Source organism: Tripterygium wilfordii, chromosome 21, assembly GCF_013401445.1.
Source record: "Tripterygium wilfordii isolate XIE 37 chromosome 21, ASM1340144v1, whole genome shotgun sequence".
Classification (NCBI taxonomy): domain Eukaryota; kingdom Viridiplantae; phylum Streptophyta; class Magnoliopsida; order Celastrales; family Celastraceae; genus Tripterygium; species Tripterygium wilfordii.
Window position 1 is genome coordinate 6,221,144 of NC_052252.1, and position 21,294 is coordinate 6,242,437.

Genomic DNA, 21,294 nt, shown 5'->3' on the forward strand with positions numbered 1-21,294 from the left:
TTTAGCTATAATACTGACAGGCAACAAGTGCAGCACAACAGTATAGTATAGGTCTAGAAAAGTTACCCCAGAAAATTTAAGAACTTCAAGACAAGGAGAATTTTGCAGCATCTTCAATAGTGCTTTACAATCGAGATATACTGCCTCTGTATCCATTGTCAGATAAGACAGATTATTGAACAAAGGTAGACGGACTAAAACTTCCATCGCATGATCAAGTACCTATATCAAAAAGGCCATAGGAATAGAGTATGTCATCACTTATACAACTTCATATAAACCTTCCAATGAAACTACAAAAGCATGCTGGTATTTTTTGAAAGTGCAAAGAGAAAGGCAAATACCTCGATAGCAACATCCGAAAGAACTAGCTTGTTTACATCAGAGATGCCCCTCAAAAGCTTATATGACCGGTAGGCAACTATTCTTGACCTTTCACCCACATAGTCCACTTCAACATGTACCTCATCTAAAGAGGAAGAGTCATAGAAGCAATAGTCATTTAAGAAGTCACCATGGTACTTGAAAAGCTTGAGAAAATTTCCAAAGATCATGATCTGACAACTATCTGATTCATTCCAGTGGGGGACAAATGTTTCATCTATTATGCTTAAGCTCCGGAGATTTGGAGCACATATACTAACAATCTTGACATTCACCCAATTGCATTGTGATAACTCCATATCCTCAAGCACCGGACAATTAGAAAACAACCTTTAAGCTGAGTGATCATCCGGAAATGTGATTAGCTCGAGATGCAAAATTTTCAGTTTCGAGAAACAAATTGAAGTAGGGAGTCTTAGAGTGCAGGATATTGACAAGAATAATTTCTCAACTGATGCAGAAGTAAAAAGGCAATGGGGCAATTCAAAAGGTTTTTTGAAGTTATTTAGGTCAAAATATAACTCTTTAACATTACGTCTTATTGCAGCTGAGATCCATCGCCTAATGCGACCTGCTTCAGCTAGCACCTCACATGTAATAGAAAATAGTTTTATATCAGAGTCACGATGAGAAAACACTCTTTCTACAAATTCCATGAGATGGATTCTTTTGCATTGACCTTGACTAAATTCGAGATTGGGAATGGATGTCCAGAGGTATTCCCATCTTTTTGATAGAATGCTTGTTCTCACAGCATCTTTTGTAGGAAGGAAAGACAGGATGTGTTGGAGAACCACATCAGGTAATCTGCAAAAGCCTTTCTCAGACCCATCAGTATCTTGATCTTCTCTCAGTTTCTGCCATTTGGGTTCATTTATTGCATCCATCTTCAAATAGTATAGCCTGGCATGCAAGTTATGCCTATCAAAATTTCATAGGGCTACAGAAGACTACCAATAAGAAATTTCACTTTGATTTCTAAAAAATAAACCTTAATCTGGGAAGATTCACAAATAATATTATCATTCTGGAGTCTAGATTAGATTAAAAATGTGATATTTCTCTATTAGAATCACACGAATACCCGAAACAAGCAGATAACGTTCACAGTTCCTTAATAGAACCTGATAATCGACATGCAAGAGTTCAATTTCTAGATGAACAATGTAGAACAAGAAATGAATAAACGAATTGATGTTTCAATTCACATAAACAATTTATCAAACACCTCCGACGCATAGTTCACGGTAAAAGAAGCCGAAGAAGTACAGATAAAAAAACAGAAGAAAACATATTATGATTCCGAAGCATACCTTGCAGCAACAGAGAGATATATGAATAGCTTGCCGGCTTTGCCGTTTCTGTTATACGAATGACGGTGCTTCAACGAAGAAGGGAAGGGATGCGTGAGCCTGCTTCTGGTGGGAAACAAGAAAACGAGTCATCTGTGTGTCGTTTTGATGCTCAGTGGAGGGTAGCATTTTACTGCGGGAAGCAGCAAAATTAGGCCCTTGGGCTTTGCCTTTTCTGTTCTCCTGTGAGCCCTTTATCTTGATGGTTATTGTTGAAGCCCACATAACAATGACGTACAAAAAAAAAATAACCAAAAAAAAAGCCTAAAGTTTTGGATAAGAATCTAGCACTAGAATGCCCTTATTGACGATCTTGTACTCCGACAACATCGGATAACATCCAGGTTCCTTGAGCAAATAACGCCAAAGCCTTAGAGAACATGATCATTGGCACCCATGTAACCAGTTCAAATCATATAAATATATAACAGCATCTTATAGTTTACATGGAAAGGGCCATAACAAGAGAAGTTTGAGCAGCTTATAGCCTTGTAGAAACTGATGTAAGAAAGCAACTTGCCATATCTCACATGTGATGGAAACTGGAAGTCTGGAAGTGAACTTTTGACATTGACTTTCGGATGGAGACTTAGGAAAGGGTTTATCCAACTTCCATTTCAAGAACTTCTGATGCCCTAGCTGGTGAAAGAAACCACTTCTTAACCTTCTCCATCTCATCTGATGACCTTATAGTCATAGAGCTGGAACAGATGACTCATTTGTCCAGAACAAATTCTTTTTCGAGCAATATCTCTAACATATATAGCTCCTCATCTCCATAGAATTTGCAGGCTAAAGTACTTTTGAGTTTTGAGGTGGGACAAGAAACCCAAAGGCACTTGATCTGATATCTATTAGCTTTAACACAAACTAATGAGAGGTTGACTCCTAAATCATGAAAATAGAGAGATTAGCTATAATACAAGCAAGTGCAACAGAATAGCAACATTGTAAAGGTCCTGTACATTTACCTCGGAAAATTCAAGAGCTTTAAGAATTGGAGAATTTGCAATTATCATCAGTAGAGCTTTAGATTCAAGGTCGAGTGGCTCTGAATTCAATGTCAACGTCCTCAGATTATTGAACAGGGGCATTTGAGTCAGTAGTTCGCTTGCATGATTCAGTACCTATATAAGAGGTAAAATGTAGCAGAGGAATGATACATCATGACTAAAACAACTTCAAATAAAATTATCCAGGAAATTACAAACCGAAAAAGAAAGGAGCGAAGCAAATACCTCAATAGCATCAGCTGACAGTACTAGCTTTTTTACATCAGAGATCCCCCTCAATAGATTATATAGGCGATAAGCAGCTACTCTTGACCTCTCTCTAGCATTATCCATCTCAATCCTCACCTCATCTATTGAGGATGAGTCATATAAGAAATAGTCATTTAAAAATTCTCCAGAATACTTGAAAAACTTGAGAGAAGTTCCAAATATCACGATGTCACAACCATCTGATTCATTCCATTGGTGGTTATCAATTTCCATGTCACTTATTTTCAAGCTCCAGAGTTTTGGAGCACAAATACTCACAACATTAACGTTCACCCAATTGCATTTCGATAATATCACCTCCTCGAGCTCCGGACAGCCAGAAAACAACAATTGTGTCGAGTGATCATTCGTAAATGTGATATTCTCAAAATTTAATATCTTGAGAGTTGAAAGGCAAATAGGAGGAGGAATTTTGCGCGTGTGGGATATTAATAACTCTAATTCTCTAAATGACTGATAAGTAAAAGGGGAATCAGGTGTTTCAAAAAGTCGTTTGCAGTCACTCTGGCAAATATGAAACTCCAGAACATTACACCATACTGCAGTAGAGATCGACCGTCTGATGCGAACAGCATCACCTAGCAAAACCCATACTATATCTAATTTTTCTATATCAGAGGAGCCTAGAGAAAGCAAATCATCCACAATGTCCATCAGGTGGATTCTATTGGCCTCATTTTCAGAGAATTTGAGCATGGGAATAGATGCCCAGAGGCATTCCCATCTTTTCGATAGAGATCTTGTTCTCACAGCATCTTTTGTCGGAAGGTAAGAGAGGACGTGTAGGAGAACCACATCAGGTAAATCACTTAACCTTTTCCCAGCCTGATTCATGCCTTGAACTTCACTTGGTTTTTGCTTTTTGGATTCACTTATTGCATCCATTTTCAGATAATTTCTGCAGAATGTCAATCCAAGAACTTCAGATTGATTGTTCAAGAAGAAACCGTAATCCACACAGATGCATAAAAGTGATGTTTTTTTTTTAAACGGGGCGGGGGATTTGAACCAGAGTATACACACTGACCGACACCAAAGTGTGTGTGTGTACTTACCCCAAGTGTAGGGTATCGTCAAGTAATAAACCGGTGAGTCCGGTATCGATCCACGAGGAAGCAATGCAAATTTGAAGTGAATGATATGCAAATGACTAGCTAACACTAATAAACACAATGACTATCAAATAAAAGCAAGTAAAAGAAATGGGCCGAATGACTCGGTAGCATGAGCGATTTTATAATCAAAGTAAGCACAAATTGGATTTAAAACAATTAATTAAAAACCTAGTCTCTAATCCGTCCCGGTGGTTACTCGGTTCTCATACTCAAGGTATCATTGCAAACACACACAACCATACACAATGCATTGTGTGATACTATCAATCATGCATATGCAAAGAGAATTGGGTTATAAGACTTCAATTCATACATGTAGGCCATCGGGTCTCTTAATCTACGATGAACGCAAAGGGATAAGCACCTAATATTATGGATTAATGTTCCCCCTTGGGGCTCGGCTTGGCTAACACCCTAGTTTCACACTCAAAGATCAATTAACCATAACTCTCCCATGCACATTCCTAAATTAACCCAAAACCCCATCATCAATACACATAATTAATAGCTATGCAATGGAAAACTCAATTAATTAAGGAAATCATGCAATGGGTTTAACAATTCTCAATCTAACACATTAGATGCAATCCCTAGACTAGACAATCCAAGAATACAATCAAATATGTCATTCCCATAGATCCAATCACACAACTATCACGAAATTAAAAGAGAGAAATCGAAGCTACGATTCTTTGAGCATACCTTGAGTAATTGAAACCTTGCATCCACCATTCGGGATTAGAAACTAGAGAAGAGAACTACCCACTCATGATTGTTGCAATAAACATCCAATCTATTGTCATCTAAATCAGAGTTTATACAAAATCAAGAGAAGGCACCAAAAAAACAAAGAAAACTTAGAGAGAGAAACTAGATCTACACTACTCCTATGGTGGTTTCCTCTTGGAGAAGTCAATGAATGAATGAGGAAGCCAACCAAATCTTAGGGTTTTCTTCTCTTTTTACAATAGAAAATACCTAACTACCCTTATAAAATCGTTTCCCATTGGTTACATACATGATTTACCCCAAATGCCCTTGAAATTTCGGTGCAGAAAATTGCAGATTCGCCGTAGGTGTCCGGACGGGTGTCCGGACGCTTCATGCCTCCAACTTTGTGAGCCTCTGTCTCAATTTGTGAAGAAAGTGTCCGGACGGGTACTGTGGGTGTCCGGACGGTAAGTGTCCGGACACCTTGGAAAGTGTCCCGACACCTCACAGCAAAAAGTGCCCAAAAAGTGCTCCAACTTGCCCGAACAAGGTCCGATTCCTACAAAACCAAGGGGAAACATTTGTAAGTGTAAAATTAAGCTAAAATGCAATCAAATACATTAACTAAGTGCTAGAACATCCTAATTAAAGGACATTAGAACCTCAAAATAGAGGTCCAATCACACCCCCCAACTTAGACGTTGCTAGTCCCTAGCAATGCAACCACTACCTAAAACTAAAATTTGCTAAATAAAATCCTAACTCACTGACGTAGGCATCACGGTTGCATTTAGCGCATGCAACAAGCCTTTAAACCCCTAGGTCACCCTAGTGGACGAGTTGTAGTCTCGTGAGGGCTTATCAGAGCGATACCCACAAACACTTACCAAGGGATCCACTATTACTTTGAAAGCACCATAAATTATTCTTAAGTTCTCACATGCAAGAAATAGAGCTAATCCCCCAATTCCCCCGCTAGTCGAAAACATGCAAAATCTTTAGACAACCAATCTCAATCCCCTCAAAGATGATTAAGAACATTTTATAATATGTAAAATATATGTGCAATCAAGCAAGACAACTCAACACATTCACACAAGTAAAACCTTGTTATGGACCCTTTTGGTGTTCATAAATCCGCAATCCCAAATGTACACAAAAACATAAAAGCATTGTGGTAAGTGAATGACTTACACAATTGAATTAAATGTATGTGTTTATAAAAGATAATTTGGATGGGCATAGCTTTGAGAAAGAAATCACCTACAAGAACAATTAATGCATCCGCCAACTCACTTGTTTACCTTGAATCAAATTCATCAAAAGGTTAAATGGTTTGTAATGTGGCTAAGGGACAAGGTAGGAAGAATTTGGAACTAGGTAACAAGTTGCAAGGTTAAGTTCAAACATGTGAGCTAAATTCTCATTTTGTCACCCCTTCCATTGCACCACAAATCCAAACACTTCTCATCCTTTACACACAAAGGATTAACTTTATTGCATACACCTCTTTTTGATTTTTTTTTTCTATGCACTTTTTTTTTCTTTTTTTTTCTTCTCGAAAATGAACAACATTTGAACAACAACCCTCAATTTTTTTCAACATAAGAAAGGGTAATATCACTACCAACTTATTTTTTTTTTAAGCTCCTACTCAACCTTGCAACCAAAGGTGGGAAATATTTGAGGAAAATAGCTCACACAAGGCTTGTAAGTGAAATCAAGAGGCTTAAAGAAATTTAGGGCTTATAATCACTCACAAATGAATAGGCTAAGCTCAAATCTCTCAACCTAGTGAATCTTTCAATCCTAAGTTCACAAGCAAGTGGCAAAATACAAAAATCACACTTCTCAGTAATCAAATGTAATGTTTACAAAGCTATTGAAGAACACGCGCTAAGATGTCAAATGAATATCAATGAAGAGAATCACCCAAAACCTAATGTATATCAATGAAGAATGGCTCAAAGGAATTAGAAGGGTAAAAAGGTAATTTTTCAGACAAAAGATCCAAAAACGCAGTCATACAAATGCTTCAATGCCAAGATGTCTGCTCAACTACACAATTCTATATCAAACTAGGTCTCAATCATTCCAAGAGAAATTGATTATAGTCATCCCACTCAATCACATGCATCGATTTCGCAAAAGAAACCAAGGAACCTACTATACACTTGCACGTGTGAACAAGAATAAGAAATTAACGTTGAAATTGGTAGTGAATCCCCAAAAGCATCTACCATTCCCTTCCTAAAGTCCATCTAGCATGTATGAACAACAAAGCACAACACAATAGGATAGAGGGTAGGAAATCATACCATACTCTTCAAAAGTGATCGGAATCATGAGAAACGAAGCATATCCTGAAAAAGTTAATACCAACCACACTATCCAAGCATGACACAACAAGAATTTTTTTTTTTTTTTCATGTTTTTGATATTCACAAAAGCACACCAAAATAAAGCAAGTTTCACAATGAATTCACAATTCCCTCACCCCCCAACTTAAATGAGATATTGTCCCCAATGTCAAGAATGGAAAACAAGGCAAGAACAAATTGTGAAATGCATTGTGAACATACAAAAACACACCAAAATTAAAGGGTAAGAAAATCAAAACATAACACACAACCATGTCACAATTCTCACCCCCCAACTTGAATAAGTGCACAAGGAGCAAAAATTGTGAAATGGATTTTGAGTATACGAGACACACAAAAATAAAAGTGATCTCTAAACCAATCCTAAACATATATGTACAAAAGTGGATCGACCATAACACAAGAGAGGGATGGGATCCTTGAGATCCCAAGAACATCCTCAAAATCACTACTCCCACTTTGAGGAACATGACGAACCACATATGATTCGGTCCCCTTTTCCCCAAACTCACCTAAAAAGAATTGTAATCGTGGTTTGGGATGCCACACTTTTCTAATTTTGGTAAATATTTTATGTGTGACATGATGTTTAGAGGATTCTTTAAATCCACTTGCAAAAGGTAACGTTGTCAACGTTGTCAATTCTTGAGGATGCACTTGGTATGCACCGACTTTGATTGGGAAAGCCTCTAATGCTCCTAAATGAAGGGGCAAATGTTCTACACTATAAATAGTCAAGAACTTCAAAACTTTTTTCATAATATCTCCCTCAATCAAAAGTCGACTACCTTTCTTAATCAAAACTAGCACACCCTCAAATGAATTCTTTGCAAGTGTCATCTCTAATTTATCCTCAACATGAGAGTGAATATAAAGCTTAGGGATGTACTCAATTGCCCTCCCACGGTCTAACTCATTCCCTTTTGGTCTCACTTTGTTCTCCTCTTTCTCTTCATTTCTCTTCTCTTCGCTCTTTTCCTCAACCTTTTCAACTTGATAATTGTCCTTGTCTCGACATGATCTATCTCCAACTATAACATTTTTCACCTCACCACCCACTTCTTCCACTAATTTCTCATCCTCACTTACCTTAGGTGTCATGGTATTGTCAATTACTATCCCACTCCTTGAGGTAATGATGGGTTGTTCTTGTTCTTGGACATTCAACCCCTCACTTGAAGTTTCGAATTGAAATTCTAATGTTTGAGTGATCTTTGTCAATTGGCTTCTTAAATCTTCCAAGGCTCTATTGGTTTGCTCACGAAATTCAAATCTCCTTTGATTAACCTCCAATTGAGCTTCCATGAATATTTGAAGCGTATCCTCAAGTGATCTCTCTTGGGGTGGGGTGCATGGTTGGTAAGATGGTGGAGCTATACATTGGTGTGAAGATTGTGCTTGCCTAAAAGGTTGGTACTCATGTGCATGAATGTAGTCAAAAGGAGGAGGTGCATGTAAATTTTGTCCGAAGGGAGCATATTGTGACACTTGTGGCATTTGATAATACATAGGTGGGTAGACATTTTGTGGGGCAAATTGCGTCGCATTGTCTTGTTGAAGTGGTTGAGGTGCATTTTGCAAAGCATGCTCAACTTGAACATTTTGCAAATTTTGGGCATTGCCAATTTGGACATCTTGCCCTTGCACCGGATTCATCAACTCATCAATATTCACATGTTGCAAAAGACGACGCAATGCATCAAGATTCATATCACCCCCACGTACACTCCTCGCATCACTCACATTTATATCACCACCTATCCCATCTCTATTAGACCCATGCCCACTAACATTATCTCTAGGTTGAGACATGATGGCAAGGAACAATAGCAAGTAACACACAAAAGTAGCAATCAACCACGTCAAGTAACACAAGATTTTTTTTTTTTTTTAATTAATGAACAACCAAGAACAATATTAAGCAAGAACAAGAGCAAGGATAGGAATAGAGCAACAATCAACCTTAGGAACAATAACACACCAAGATGTAGCAAGTAGTGATAAAAATAAAAATGCGCAAAGCTCTCTCAAACAACGTATCACTACCAAGCAGCAAACAAGGTGGCATCCATCGCCCACAGGAATCTAAGTTAGCCCCATCCGCCAAGTTCTCCTCACAAAATTTATTTTTTTTTTTTTTTCAGCAACTACACTAAATCGACTACACTACAAAGCAAGTAAAAGGGAGGAACGAAGTTACCCTTGAAGCGTGACCATGCTCCTTCCTTATTTGATGGTGTTTAATAGCATAAAGCTAGCATCTACAAGCCACCCAGCTCCGTCTTTGACACTAGCTTCCCCGGCAACGGCGCCAAAAACTTGACCGACACCAAAGTGTGTGTGTGTACTTACCCCAAGTGTAGGGTATCGTCAAGTAATAAACCGGTGAGTCCGGTATCGATCCACGAGGAAGCAATGCAAATTTGAAGTGAATGATATGCAAATGACTAGCTAACACTAATAAACACAATGACTATCAAATAAAAGCAAGTAAAAGAAATGGGCCGAATGACTCGGTAGCATGAGCGATTTTATAATCAAAGTAAGCACAAATTGGATTTAAAACAATTAATTAAAAACCTAGTCTCTAATCCGTCCCGGTGGTTACTCGGTTCTCATACTCAAGGTATCATTGCAAACACACACAACCATACACAATGCATTGTGTGATACTATCAATCATGCATATGCAAAGAGAATTGGGTTATAAGACTTCAATTCATACATGTAGGCCATCGGGTCTCTTAATCTACGATGAACGCAAAGGGATAAGCACCTAATATTATGGATTAATGTTCCCCCTTGGGGCTCGGCTTGGCTAACACCCTAGTTTCACACTCAAAGATCAATTAACCATAACTCTCCCATGCACATTCCTAAATTAACCCAAAACCCCATCATCAATACACATAATTAATAGCTATGCAATGGAAAACTCAATTAATTAAGGAAATCATGCAATGGGTTTAACAATTCTCAATCTAACACATTAGATGCAATCCCTAGACTAGACAATCCAAGAATACAATCAAATATGTCATTCCCATAGATCCAATCACACAACTATCACGAAATTAAAAGAGAGAAATCGAAGCTACGATTCTTTGAGCATACCTTGAGTAATTGAAACCTTGCATCCACCATTCGGGATTAGAAACTAGAGAAGAGAACTACCCACTCATGATTGTTGCAATAAACATCCAATCTATTGTCATCTAAATCAGAGTTTATACAAAATCAAGAGAAGGCACCAAAAAAACAAAGAAAACTTAGAGAGAGAAACTAGATCTACACTACTCCTATGGTGGTTTCCTCTTGGAGAAGTCAATGAATGAATGAGGAAGCCAACCAAATCTTAGGGTTTTCTTCTCTTTTTACAATAGAAAATACCTAACTACCCTTATAAAATCGTTTCCCATTGGTTACATACATGATTTACCCCAAATGCCCTTGAAATTTCGGTGCAGAAAATTGCAGATTCGCCGTAGGTGTCCGGACGGGTGTCCGGACGCTTCATGCCTCCAACTTTGTGAGCCTCTGTCTCAATTTGTGAAGAAAGTGTCCGGACGGGTACTGTGGGTGTCCGGACGGTAAGTGTCCGGACACCTTGGAAAGTGTCCCGACACCTCACAGCAAAAAGTGCCCAAAAAGTGCTCCAACTTGCCCGAACAAGGTCCGATTCCTACAAAACCAAGGGGAAACATTTGTAAGTGTAAAATTAAGCTAAAATGCAATCAAATACATTAACTAAGTGCTAGAACATCCTAATTAAAGGACATTAGAACCTCAAAATAGAGGTCCAATCACACACCATCCTTACCAGTTACCACTCCAAATAGTGGCTCAGGTGTGTATAAAAATGATGTATTATTCTTTGTCTCAATGAATACATGTATATATAGAAGATTCATATAAATTTAACACAAGAGTCATACCAATACAACATACTTGCACCCACAAACATCCAAGATTACTTGATAACAGTTAAGCAAGTAATAGATCCCACTGATGAGTATAATCTCTTGAATCGTGATACATGATTCCAAACATAATAAGAAAAAACAAAACGAAATGCGATTAATTATTACACCGAATTTATCAAGCACCTCTCGTACATGAAAGAATTCCCAGTAAAATTTAGCCTAATTTGAAAATTTTTAAACCAAAAAAAGTGGGCTGGCTAAGTGAGTTCTAAACATACCTGCCACCGGGTAGAGATCTGTCATGAGTCCCACATCGGTTAAGTGGGAGAAGAGGTGCTAGTTTATAAGCGCGGTCCCTTCTCACCCTACCAGCCAAGGTTTTCATGGGATTCAGCCCATGGGCCTTGGTTACAGCCGGCCCGTAAGGGCGTCGGTTGGGCTTTGGTTCGGCCCAACCCTCTTGCCAACCAAAGCCCAACCGACGCCCTTACGGGCCGGCTGTAACCAAGGCCCATGGGCTGAATCCCATGAAAACCTTGGCTAGTAGGGTGAGAAGGGACCGCGCTTATAAACTAGCACCTCTTCTCCCACTTAACCGATGTGGGACTCATGACAAACCCCACCCCTTCAAGACCAACGCCCACGTTGGTCGAGCACCATGGCGGCCTGCACTCTGTGGGGGGCTTTCACTGGGCTAGGGCCGCACCCGTACCAGATCCACAGGTAGCCCTTTCCATGGCCTTTCCAGGGTCCCTGGGCCTGGCCCAAAGGGCCGGTTAAGTGTAGCCTCTGATACCAATTGTCACGGCCCAACCCTCTTGCCAACCAAAGCCCAACCGACGCCCTTACGGGCCGGCTGTAACCAAGGCCCATGGGCTGAATCCCATGAAAACCTTGGCTGGTAGGGTGAGAAGGGACCGCGCTTATAAACTAGCACCTCTTCTCCCACTTAACCGATGTGGGACTCATGACAAGATCCTGGAAATTCAAAGCCTTCGTCGCCGTCGAGAGCTATTTGAATTTTGATGGCGTTCTGCTCATACACGGCCACACGGGAGATATCGAAAAATAGTGGAAAGATACGCCAGGTGACTGCCACCGGGTAGAGATCCTGGAAATTCAAGGCCTTCGCCGCCGTCGAGAGCTATTTGAATTTTTATGGCGTTCTGCTCATACACGGCCACACGGGAGATATGGAAAAATAGAAGAAAACGAGTGTTTAAGCCCATGGGCTTTTCTGCTTTTGGAACTAGTATTGGGCCATGATGGACCAAACAAGAGAAGTGCGGCCCACATATCATGTACTGTACTGGGTGTAGGCCCATGTGGAAGACTAGTTCGTTTTGCCGGTTTTGGTGATATTTGATAATCAATTCTAACCTTCATTCCTTTCATTGCTAATATTTGATTACAATTTTATAACTGAGCTTGTTTGTTCAATCAGAAATGTGAATTAGATTATTTTTGACCGAGAACAATACTCTATAAGTTTGTCTTTAGACTTTCTATATGTGCATAAAATTAGGTCGTTAAATTACGGACACAAAAATTTCTCGCTTAACAATAAGATAAGTTGGATCAAAGCCTATCGCATGACTACAAGAGTATTATTCCTAATCGTAATCGAATTTAGGACTTCTCGAGTCCATATGGTTTTGACTGTAGAGAAATTCACCAACTAGGCACTCACCCAAATAGTTAAATGTAAATTAGATAAAAGTATGTTTTTCAAGACACCAAGGATGAAAATAAAGATACTATAAACAAACATTTCTAAATCAACAACCAGGCATTTGGAGGATGAACATTAAAAACATTCTTAACTAAGATACAAATTCATGTGACAAACCTTCACAACCTCAAAAAACAGGAACAGAAGTTTTCAGAATACTTTTCTGGAGGAGACTTAGTAGAAGATCATCTCACAAGCTGCTGAAGCTCTAGGGAGTACAATTAGCTGGTTATGAATCTCCACCTTCTCCTCTTCGGTTCTTCTCGACTCTGGACAAGCTAGAACTAACTTGTTGAGAACAGCTGCTCTCTTGAGCAATATTTCTACCATATCTACGTAGAGTCCTTCGTTCCCAAAATAGTTGCAGATTTCAATTTGTTTCAGATGTGACGAGAAACATGAAGGCAATGGATCCAACAGCCGTTTCCAATCACAATTATGATCGCGTACAATGCCCTAAATTATCAAAATATGTATAAAGCTTTAGTACTGATACTAACAAGCGACATATAGTAGTAAATACCAAAGAGGTCATGTAAATTTACCTCAGAAAATTCAAGAGCTTCAAGACATGGAGATTTTTGAAGTATCTCCAGTAGTACTTTACAATCAAGATTTACGGGTCCCCTGTCAAATGCCAAACTAGACAGATAATTGAATGAGGGCATATAGGATAGCAGTTCTGCGGCACAATTTAGCACCTAAAACGTGATAAAGAGGTAGCAAAGAGAAATAATACGTCATGACTACCAGGCTATTATATAAAACTTTCTACGAACTGAACAACTAATCCCAAGAATAATAAATGAATCTTATGAAATAATTTAAAGCGCTAAGGGCGATGAAAATACCTTCAGGGCTTCATGTGAAAGTATTAGATTTTTTACCTTAGAGATCCCCATCAAAAGTTTATATAAACGGTATGCAGCTATTTTTAACCGAGGACCCACATTATCTATTTTAACCTCCACCTTCTCCATTGAGGATAACTCACACAAGCAATAGTCATTTGAAGGTTCACCAGAATACTCAAAATATTTCAGAGAAGTTCCAAATATCATGACCCGACAACCATCTGATTCATCCCAATCATGGTCATCAATTTCTAGGTCTTTTATCTTTAAGCTTTGGAGCTTTGGAGTGCAAATGCTTACAATAGTGACATTGTGCCACTTGATTTCAAATAATTCAATCTCCTCAAGCACAGGGCAGCCAGAAAACAGCCTTTGAGCAGAAAGATCATCCTGAAATGTGATATAGTCAAGGTGTAAAATCTTGAGACTCGAGAAACAAATTGTAGGAGGGACTCTGAGAGTGTCAGGCACTAATAAGCTCAATTTTCTGACTGATGGCTGATGCACAAGTAAAAAAGCAATGAGGCAATTCAAAACGTGCGTCACTCTCATGTGCGTCAATATTAAACTCTTTAACATTAATGGTGCGTTTGGTACAGGGGTAATGGGGTGTAATAGTTACTAGGGTAATTAAATTTTAAGTTTACTTGTGTTTGTTATGTCAGTTTAACTTTTACTCATGTAATAAATTTTAGTAATTGAACTTATTTTTTACACATAAAGTTTACTAGTGGAGGGACTAGGGTAATAAAAAGTAATGAGAAGTTTTACTCCAACCTATTATCCCTTTAAATAAAAAATTCTAAAAGCCCATAAGTTATATATACACATATATATTATATATTATATATATGTATATATAAATACACACATATATATATATATACATATACACAGACACACACATATATATATGCACCGTCTGTGTATATATATACATACATATATATATATATATATATACATATATATATAGACAAAACGTCTCACATGAGGGATCCCACATCAGCTTTAAGTTGCGGGACATCTTTTCCATTCGTTAGATCAATCAAATGGCTACAAATCACCACTACCCTTTAAGACTTTAAACCTTTTTTTGACCCAAAAACATATCAAACTCCATTTCTATCTTTCTCCTTCATCGATTAATCAAATGGCTACAAATCACCACTACCTTTTAAGACTTTAAACCTTTTTTTGACCCAGAAAAATATCAAACTCCATTTCTATATTTCTCCTTCATCGATCTACAGCTAAATATGAAAACCTGGTTTCTTTCTTTCTCCTTCGTCGATCTACAGCAAAATATCAAGACCCGATTTTGAATTTCTGCCTTTTTCTTTCGTCGATCTGCACCATCTTGTGCGTATGGACTCGAATGACCAAAGCAATGACAGTCTTCATCGATTTACACCATCTTCATCTTGAGACCCTTTTGTTAGGGATTATTCATCGATTTACATCTTCTGTTTGAGGTAGGGATTTTTGGGCTTCTTTGAATGATGGAATTTTGAGGTACATTATGGAATCTTGTTTGTTGCCATCTTGGGGGTTATCAATGTTGTTGTGTTTCAATGTTTCATTTGTTGTCTTCCCTTGTTCCTATTGTTGGTTTTTTTTCTCCACATTTGATTTTCACACAACACTTATCTGCAACTCTAGGTCCTCTGATGTAAATTTTTTTAAACAGGGGTAGCTGCATTTCACATTTATATATGGTCATGGATTCTGAATTTGTTGATGTATCACAAGGAGATGTAGGTTCTTCCTCATCAAATATGCAGACTTATGTTCCTAATGTAGTGTGCGAAAAAATTCCAAAAATTGGACAAGAGTTCGAATCATTGGACGAATCTCAAAACTATTACAATGAATATGCTAGGGAGGCTGGTTTTAGTGTTCGATTGTCTTCTACGAAGAGGAACAAATCTAATGAATTTATTAGAAGGGAATTCGTTTGCTTCAAAGAAGGGATTCGGGAAGAAGGAAGTTCAAAATCTAATTGTATTAGGAAACGTGGTTTAACTAGAGAAGGTTGTAAGGCAAAGATGACTGTTGTGAAGTCAACTTCTAAGCCAGTTTTTGTTGTTACCCAATTTCATGTGATCCATAATCATATACTTACAACACCAAGGAAGGTGCATATGTTACGGTCTCATCGTTCCATGTCAAATGCAAAAAAGGCACTGACACAACAATTTGCTGCTGCGAATATCCCCATACATCAACAAATTAGTATTTTGGAGGGACAAGCTGGAGGTATAGAAAATATTGGGTGCATCGAGAAAGATTTTTATAATGCTCGACGAGACGAAGTGAAGTTGTATGCAGGACATGATGCTCAAATGTTATATGAGTATTTTCAGGTAGAAAAGGACAAGAATCCTGAATTCTTTTTCACCTTTAAAATGGATGTTGAAAGCAAGGTCACTCATTGTTTTTGGGCTGATTCAGGATGCAGAAGAGCATATGCTGCGTTCGGGGATGTTGTGGTTTTTGACACCACTTATAACACCAATCGTTATAGTATGATATTTGCACCATTTGTTGGAGTGAATCATCATGGGCGTACCATACTCTTAGCATGTGCATTTTTAAGTGATGAAACAACAGAATCTTTCTTATGGCTTTTGCAACAATTATTGGCCGCTATGCCAGCAGGTACTCCGAAAATGATTATAACTGATCAAGATCCCGCTATGACTAGAGCTATTGGTGAGTTATTTCCCCACACTGTACATAGATATTGTATGTGGCATATCTTGAGCAAGTTTTCAGAGAAGTTAGATGCAATAAAGTGGAAAGAACACTACACGGAGTTTCATAACTGCATATGGGAGTCTGAGAGTCCAGATGAATTTGAAGTGGCATGGTCTAGGGTGATTCAACACAGTGGTTTTTCTGGCAATGAGTGGTTGAAAGGGTTGTACGATATCCGACATAAATGGATTCCTGCTGTCATATCCTGGTCTAATTTTACACTATTCATAGTATCTTATCGTGGTGGTTGAGGTGGAGTGAACCTCTGTGTTGGTGAATCGGTATTTGAAGAGAATAAAATTAAAGTGTAAATAAATATTTTAATAAATGGGGAATTTTAAAAGAAAATTTTTGGAGTAAAAATTACTTAAATCAGATTTAAATTTGATTTGTTATGAATTTTGAAGTAAATTGTAACAATTTAGTTGGGGGTGTTTTTGACAGGTGGGTGTTTTTGGTAAGTCAAAGTTGTTATAAAAGAAAACTTAAAATAAAAAAAAATAAAAATAAAAATTCTTACGCATTTTCTTCTCTTCTTCCTTTTCTCTCTCCCGTACATCTTCGTTACTATTCATTTTCTGAGTTCGACGACGGTGAGCGACACCACCGGTGTCAAAAGAAGCGTATTGACGAGACGAGTCTAACCCAACTAGAATCACGTAGATCGGAGTTGTCGTTTGGGAGATATCGGAGTTTGAAGTTCCGATTTACTCGGATTTCTTTTGGTCGATCCGGCCGATTCCGGCGACGGTTTGGTTTGTTTCAGGTACCTATGAGTTCATCTCATCGAGTTCTTTAATTTGATATAAGATTTGGCAGGTTTGGGTAGTCGGATCGCCGGCGATGGGGTTAAATGGGTTTCCGGCGAGTTGACCGAGTCAGGCCGAGTTGACTCAGTTGACCGGCGAGTTGACTCGGTTGACCGGCTACTTGACTCGGCTGGGTACTATTTGACCCGGTTCGGTACTATTTGACCCGGTTACTATTTGACTGTTGATTTTGACTTGGTTACTATTTATACGTTGACTTTGACCAGTACTATTTGGATGTTGACTATAGTTGACCGACCGTATTTTTACAGTATTTACATATATCGTATTTTTCGGTGTAGACGGTGGTCACGGTTGAGATTCGGAGCGGGTTAACTTTTGGAGTTAAGGGTTATCTGGGACGCGTACTTGGTTTTAGCACTCTGATTTCCAGGTAGGGGTTTCGTTTCTCTTGTATGTGACTTTAGAGTTCCGTTTTACGGACTCTGGTGATATTATGGTTTTGTCGGTTTCCGGGGGTGGAAATACGACCTGTTTGCATGTTGATTTATATTCCCTGTTATATATATCATTGTTGGTATGTTTTCGGAGACTGAGGTGATTGGAGGTGTTGGATGTGGATGTGGATTGTGGGCCCATATAGGCGCCCAAATGATCGGATATGGATTTCTGATGGATGATACATATACATATACAGACCGGATATATACCGGTGGACCGTCTGAGATGGGGTGCATCACAGGGGACGCCCTCTGGTGTAGGCTATGCTATCGGGATACCCGATCCTCATCCAGTTTCGGTGTGGACCTGGATTGGGAGACACCCTACGGGGATTAGGGTGGGTCCAGGGGTGTGATGGATTGTTGGAGATTGATGTGGTGATTACAGTGTTGGATAGCCTTATCGGCTATCATTTCACTTGATTGGATTGGTGTATGGATTTCTGGAGACCAGTGTTGGTGGTTCCAGTGTTGCTTAGCCTTATCGGCTATTGTGCTATTTGGTTGACTTACTGATGGATGTATATTTCCTGTATTGCATACTATGCATTTCATTTCTGGATCTATCATTATTATTTATGGATATTGGCGTTTCCTCTCTACACCCTACTGAGCTTTGTGGCTCACCCCTCTTCTTTATCCCCTTTCAGGTGAGTTGGATGTAGGTGATGGCGGTCAGCAGCGGGATGCGTGAGCTGGTGTGTAGCCTTGGGCTGACTCTTTAGTGGGTGTGAGAACTTATTGTATTGTATTTGTAGATACTATACGGTTTGGTATCGGGTAGATATATTTTATTATTCCGCTGTTGTATATGTACATAGGTGGATGTACTTTGTGGATATTATGGTAGTTTTTATTATTATTATGATTATGTCTGTTGGGTTTAGTTGTAGATTTGGGATCTGGTTGAGATCTGGTTCGGGGGATGGGGTGTCCCCTGCCGGTCACGTTCCTGTGGTATAGGTATACTTCGGTATATCTTAGGAGAGAGGGGCGTGACACCTGCTTATGTTAATGGAACATTCTCTGCAGGTATAATGATTTGCCTTTCTACTTATTGCATATGAACATTCTCTGCTGGTTTAATTGATTGAATTCTTGCTTATTTTCTTGTAGGCATGTCCAGTAGTCAACGAGTGGAAGGTTGTCACTCATTTTTCAAAAAATTTGTGTCTAAGAAAAACACTTTGATGGATTTTGTGGTGAGATTTACTCGAGCATTGAAACACCAATGACATCAAGAGTTAGCTCTTGATCATAAAGATGTCAACGAGCACCCTATCCTTAAAACGATGTGCCCAATAGAGAAGAAAACAAGTGAGTTATACAAGCAGAGCATATTTTACAAATTTCAAGAAGAATTGTACCAAAGCATGGCTTACATTGTAGCAGTTGACCATGATATTATAGATAAATGCATGTATCATGTTCATAGAGATGAGAGAGGTGATGGAAGGGTACGTAAAGTAACAGAGGATAAAGCTACGAATTACATGAGTTGTAGTTGCAAGAAATTTGAGTCTCATGGCATTGTTTGTCGGCATATATTGGCTACGTTTAGTAGGATTCAATTGGCAAAACCATTGCCGGATGTGTATATGTTACGTAGATGGACTAAGGCTGCAAAATCATTGAGTCCATTTAATGTTACGGGTGAGAGAGTCAATTGTGATGCTTCCCTAGTTGTATATCACAATACCTTACATAAACTTGCATCGAATATAATTGATGATGCTTTGGTGAGTCGCGAGACTTGTGAATTGGCAATAGAATCGTTTGAGTTTGTTCACAACAAGATCAAGTCCATGTCCTTAAGTGCTGGACAACAATCTGCTCCAAGTGTTGCTCTTTCAAAGCCTGTTTATCATGAGCCGGACAAGGTCCGATCAAAAGGTTGTGGAAAGAGGTTAAAGGGAGGTAAAGAAATGTCCGTGAAGAATAACCCTAGACATTGCAATGGTTGCGGGCTAGCAGGACAATCACATGATAAAAGGAATTGTCCGATGCTACATAATGGGTGAGTTTTCAATAAATTATAATGCATGTCGTGAATGATTTATTTATATTTATTTGTTATAATGATTGATAAGGTGAACTTGGTTTCTTTTATTGTAGGAAGACATGAACTCCAAGTCATAATGGATTGATGATGGTTTGACAGTTATTTTCAGCGGTTGTTTTCATATATTGATGTCTGCTTGGTCATATGATCAAGAAATTGAGTTGTTTAGAAAACACATGAGCCTTTTCAACATCTATATAATTCTAGATAGTGGTTGATGTATCTGTCACATAGCAATTGTCAAATTGGGAATTATGGAGCTCTATTTGTGTAGTTCGAGTCTTTTTCTTAGTCGCCAGCTTATTCGTGTAGTAAGGATCATTGTTCAGATTCAAAGAGTGAAACCATATTGAGAAATTGTTGTTCTTGATATGTTTTTTGATAAACAAAATTATTGTTCTTGATGGTGTTAGTGATTGTCCTTAACTCTGCACAAAGCAATACCAACAATCCAATCACATGGAAATATCAGCAAAGCAAAGCAATTCCACAACTCAGGCAAAGAATAATAGATCAGAGAACAAAAATGAGTCCTATTCTTATGGATATCTTACAATAACATGAAAATCATACTTTTCTGATTCAACTGCAAGAATATCTGCCCCCCACTCGTAATCCAATCGCACAAAAAACTAATAGAAAAATTGTCAAAAATCATAAAATCCCTAAACTAGGAAGATTTTCGTAATAGCAAAAATACTCAAAATTCCATCTTTCAAAGAAGCCCAAAATCCCTACCTCAAACAGAAGATGTAAATCGATGAATAATCCCTAACAAAAGGGTCTCAAGATGAAGATGGTGTAAATCGATGAAGACTGTCATTGCTTTGGTCATTCGAGTCCATACGCACAAGATGGTGCAGATCGACGAAAGAAAAAGGCAGAAATTCAAAATCGGGTCTTGATATTTTGCTGTAGATCGACGAAGGAGAAAGAAAGAAACCAGGTTTTCATATTTAGCTGTAGATCGATGAAGGAGAAATATAGAAATGGAGTTTGATATTTTTCTGGGTCAAAAAAAGGTTTAAAGTCTTAAAGGGTAGTGGTGATTTGTAGCCATTTGATTAATCGATGAAGGAGAAAGATAGAAATGGAGTTTGATATTTTTTTGGGTCAAAAAAAGGTTTAAAGTCTTAAAGGGTAGTGGTGATTTGTAGCCATTTGATTGATCTAACGAATGGAAAAGATGTCCCGCAACTTAAAGCTGATGCGGGATCCCTCATGTGAGACGTTTTGTATATATAGACATATACATATACATATACATATACACATACATATACATATACACACACATATATATTTAAATAAAAAATTCTAAAAGCCCATAAGTTATATATACACATATATATTATATATTATATATATGTATATATAAATACACACACATATATATATATATATATACATATACACAGACACACATATATATATGCACCGTCTGTGTATATATATACATACATATAT

At 38.3% G+C, this 21,294-nt stretch overlaps 4 protein-coding genes across 8 annotated transcripts; 1 reads left to right on the top strand and 3 right to left on the bottom strand.

The window, feature by feature from the left end:
- Positions 1-80: 80 nt before the first annotated feature.
- LOC119989131 (F-box/LRR-repeat protein At3g26922-like) lies at positions 81-12,354 on the bottom strand. Of its 4 annotated transcripts, XM_038834472.1 has the most exons (6): positions 12,125-12,293; positions 11,428-11,443; positions 2,975-3,917; positions 2,708-2,863; positions 345-469; positions 81-222 (listed from the first exon to the last, which is right to left on the bottom strand). In XM_038834472.1, the coding sequence occupies exons 3-5, from the start codon at positions 3,902-3,904 to the stop codon at positions 422-424; spliced, it is 1,134 nt and encodes a 377-aa protein (XP_038690400.1). In that variant the 5' UTR covers positions 3,905-3,917; positions 11,428-11,443; positions 12,125-12,293; the 3' UTR covers positions 81-222; positions 345-421. The 4 variants fall into 4 exon arrangements, with proteins under 4 accessions (XP_038690400.1, XP_038690397.1, XP_038690398.1 ...); XM_038834469.1 differs by lacking the exon at positions 11,428-11,443 and having other exon boundaries at positions 2,975-3,921; positions 12,246-12,348; XM_038834470.1 differs by lacking the exons at positions 81-222; positions 345-469 and adding an exon at positions 1,117-1,287 and having other exon boundaries at positions 11,428-11,445; positions 12,127-12,354.
- Positions 12,355-12,819: 465 nt separating this feature from the next.
- LOC119989142 lies at positions 12,820-13,717 on the bottom strand. Its single transcript, XM_038834487.1, has 2 exons — positions 13,427-13,717; positions 12,820-13,337 (listed from the first exon to the last, which is right to left on the bottom strand). Exons 1-2 carry the CDS (start codon positions 13,547-13,549, stop codon positions 13,056-13,058), a joined length of 405 nt encoding a protein of 134 aa, XP_038690415.1. The 5' UTR covers positions 13,550-13,717; the 3' UTR covers positions 12,820-13,055.
- On the bottom strand, positions 13,653-14,287 carry LOC119987796 (putative FBD-associated F-box protein At1g55030). Its single transcript, XM_038832709.1, has 2 exons — positions 13,769-14,287; positions 13,653-13,667 (listed from the first exon to the last, which is right to left on the bottom strand). Exons 1-2 carry the CDS (start codon positions 14,285-14,287, stop codon positions 13,653-13,655), a joined length of 534 nt encoding a protein of 177 aa, XP_038688637.1.
- A 462-nt stretch (positions 14,288-14,749) lies between these two features.
- Positions 14,750-20,239, top strand: LOC119989141 (protein FAR1-RELATED SEQUENCE 5-like). 2 transcript variants are annotated; one of them, XM_038834484.1, is made up of 3 exons: positions 14,750-15,250; positions 15,426-15,907; positions 20,072-20,239. In XM_038834484.1, exons 2-3 carry the CDS (start codon positions 15,451-15,453, stop codon positions 20,137-20,139), a joined length of 525 nt encoding a protein of 174 aa, XP_038690412.1. In that variant the 5' UTR covers positions 14,750-15,250; positions 15,426-15,450; the 3' UTR covers positions 20,140-20,239. The 2 variants fall into 2 exon arrangements, with proteins under 2 accessions (XP_038690412.1, XP_038690413.1); XM_038834485.1 differs by having other exon boundaries at positions 14,750-15,210.
- Positions 20,240-21,294: the final 1,055 nt, after the last annotated feature.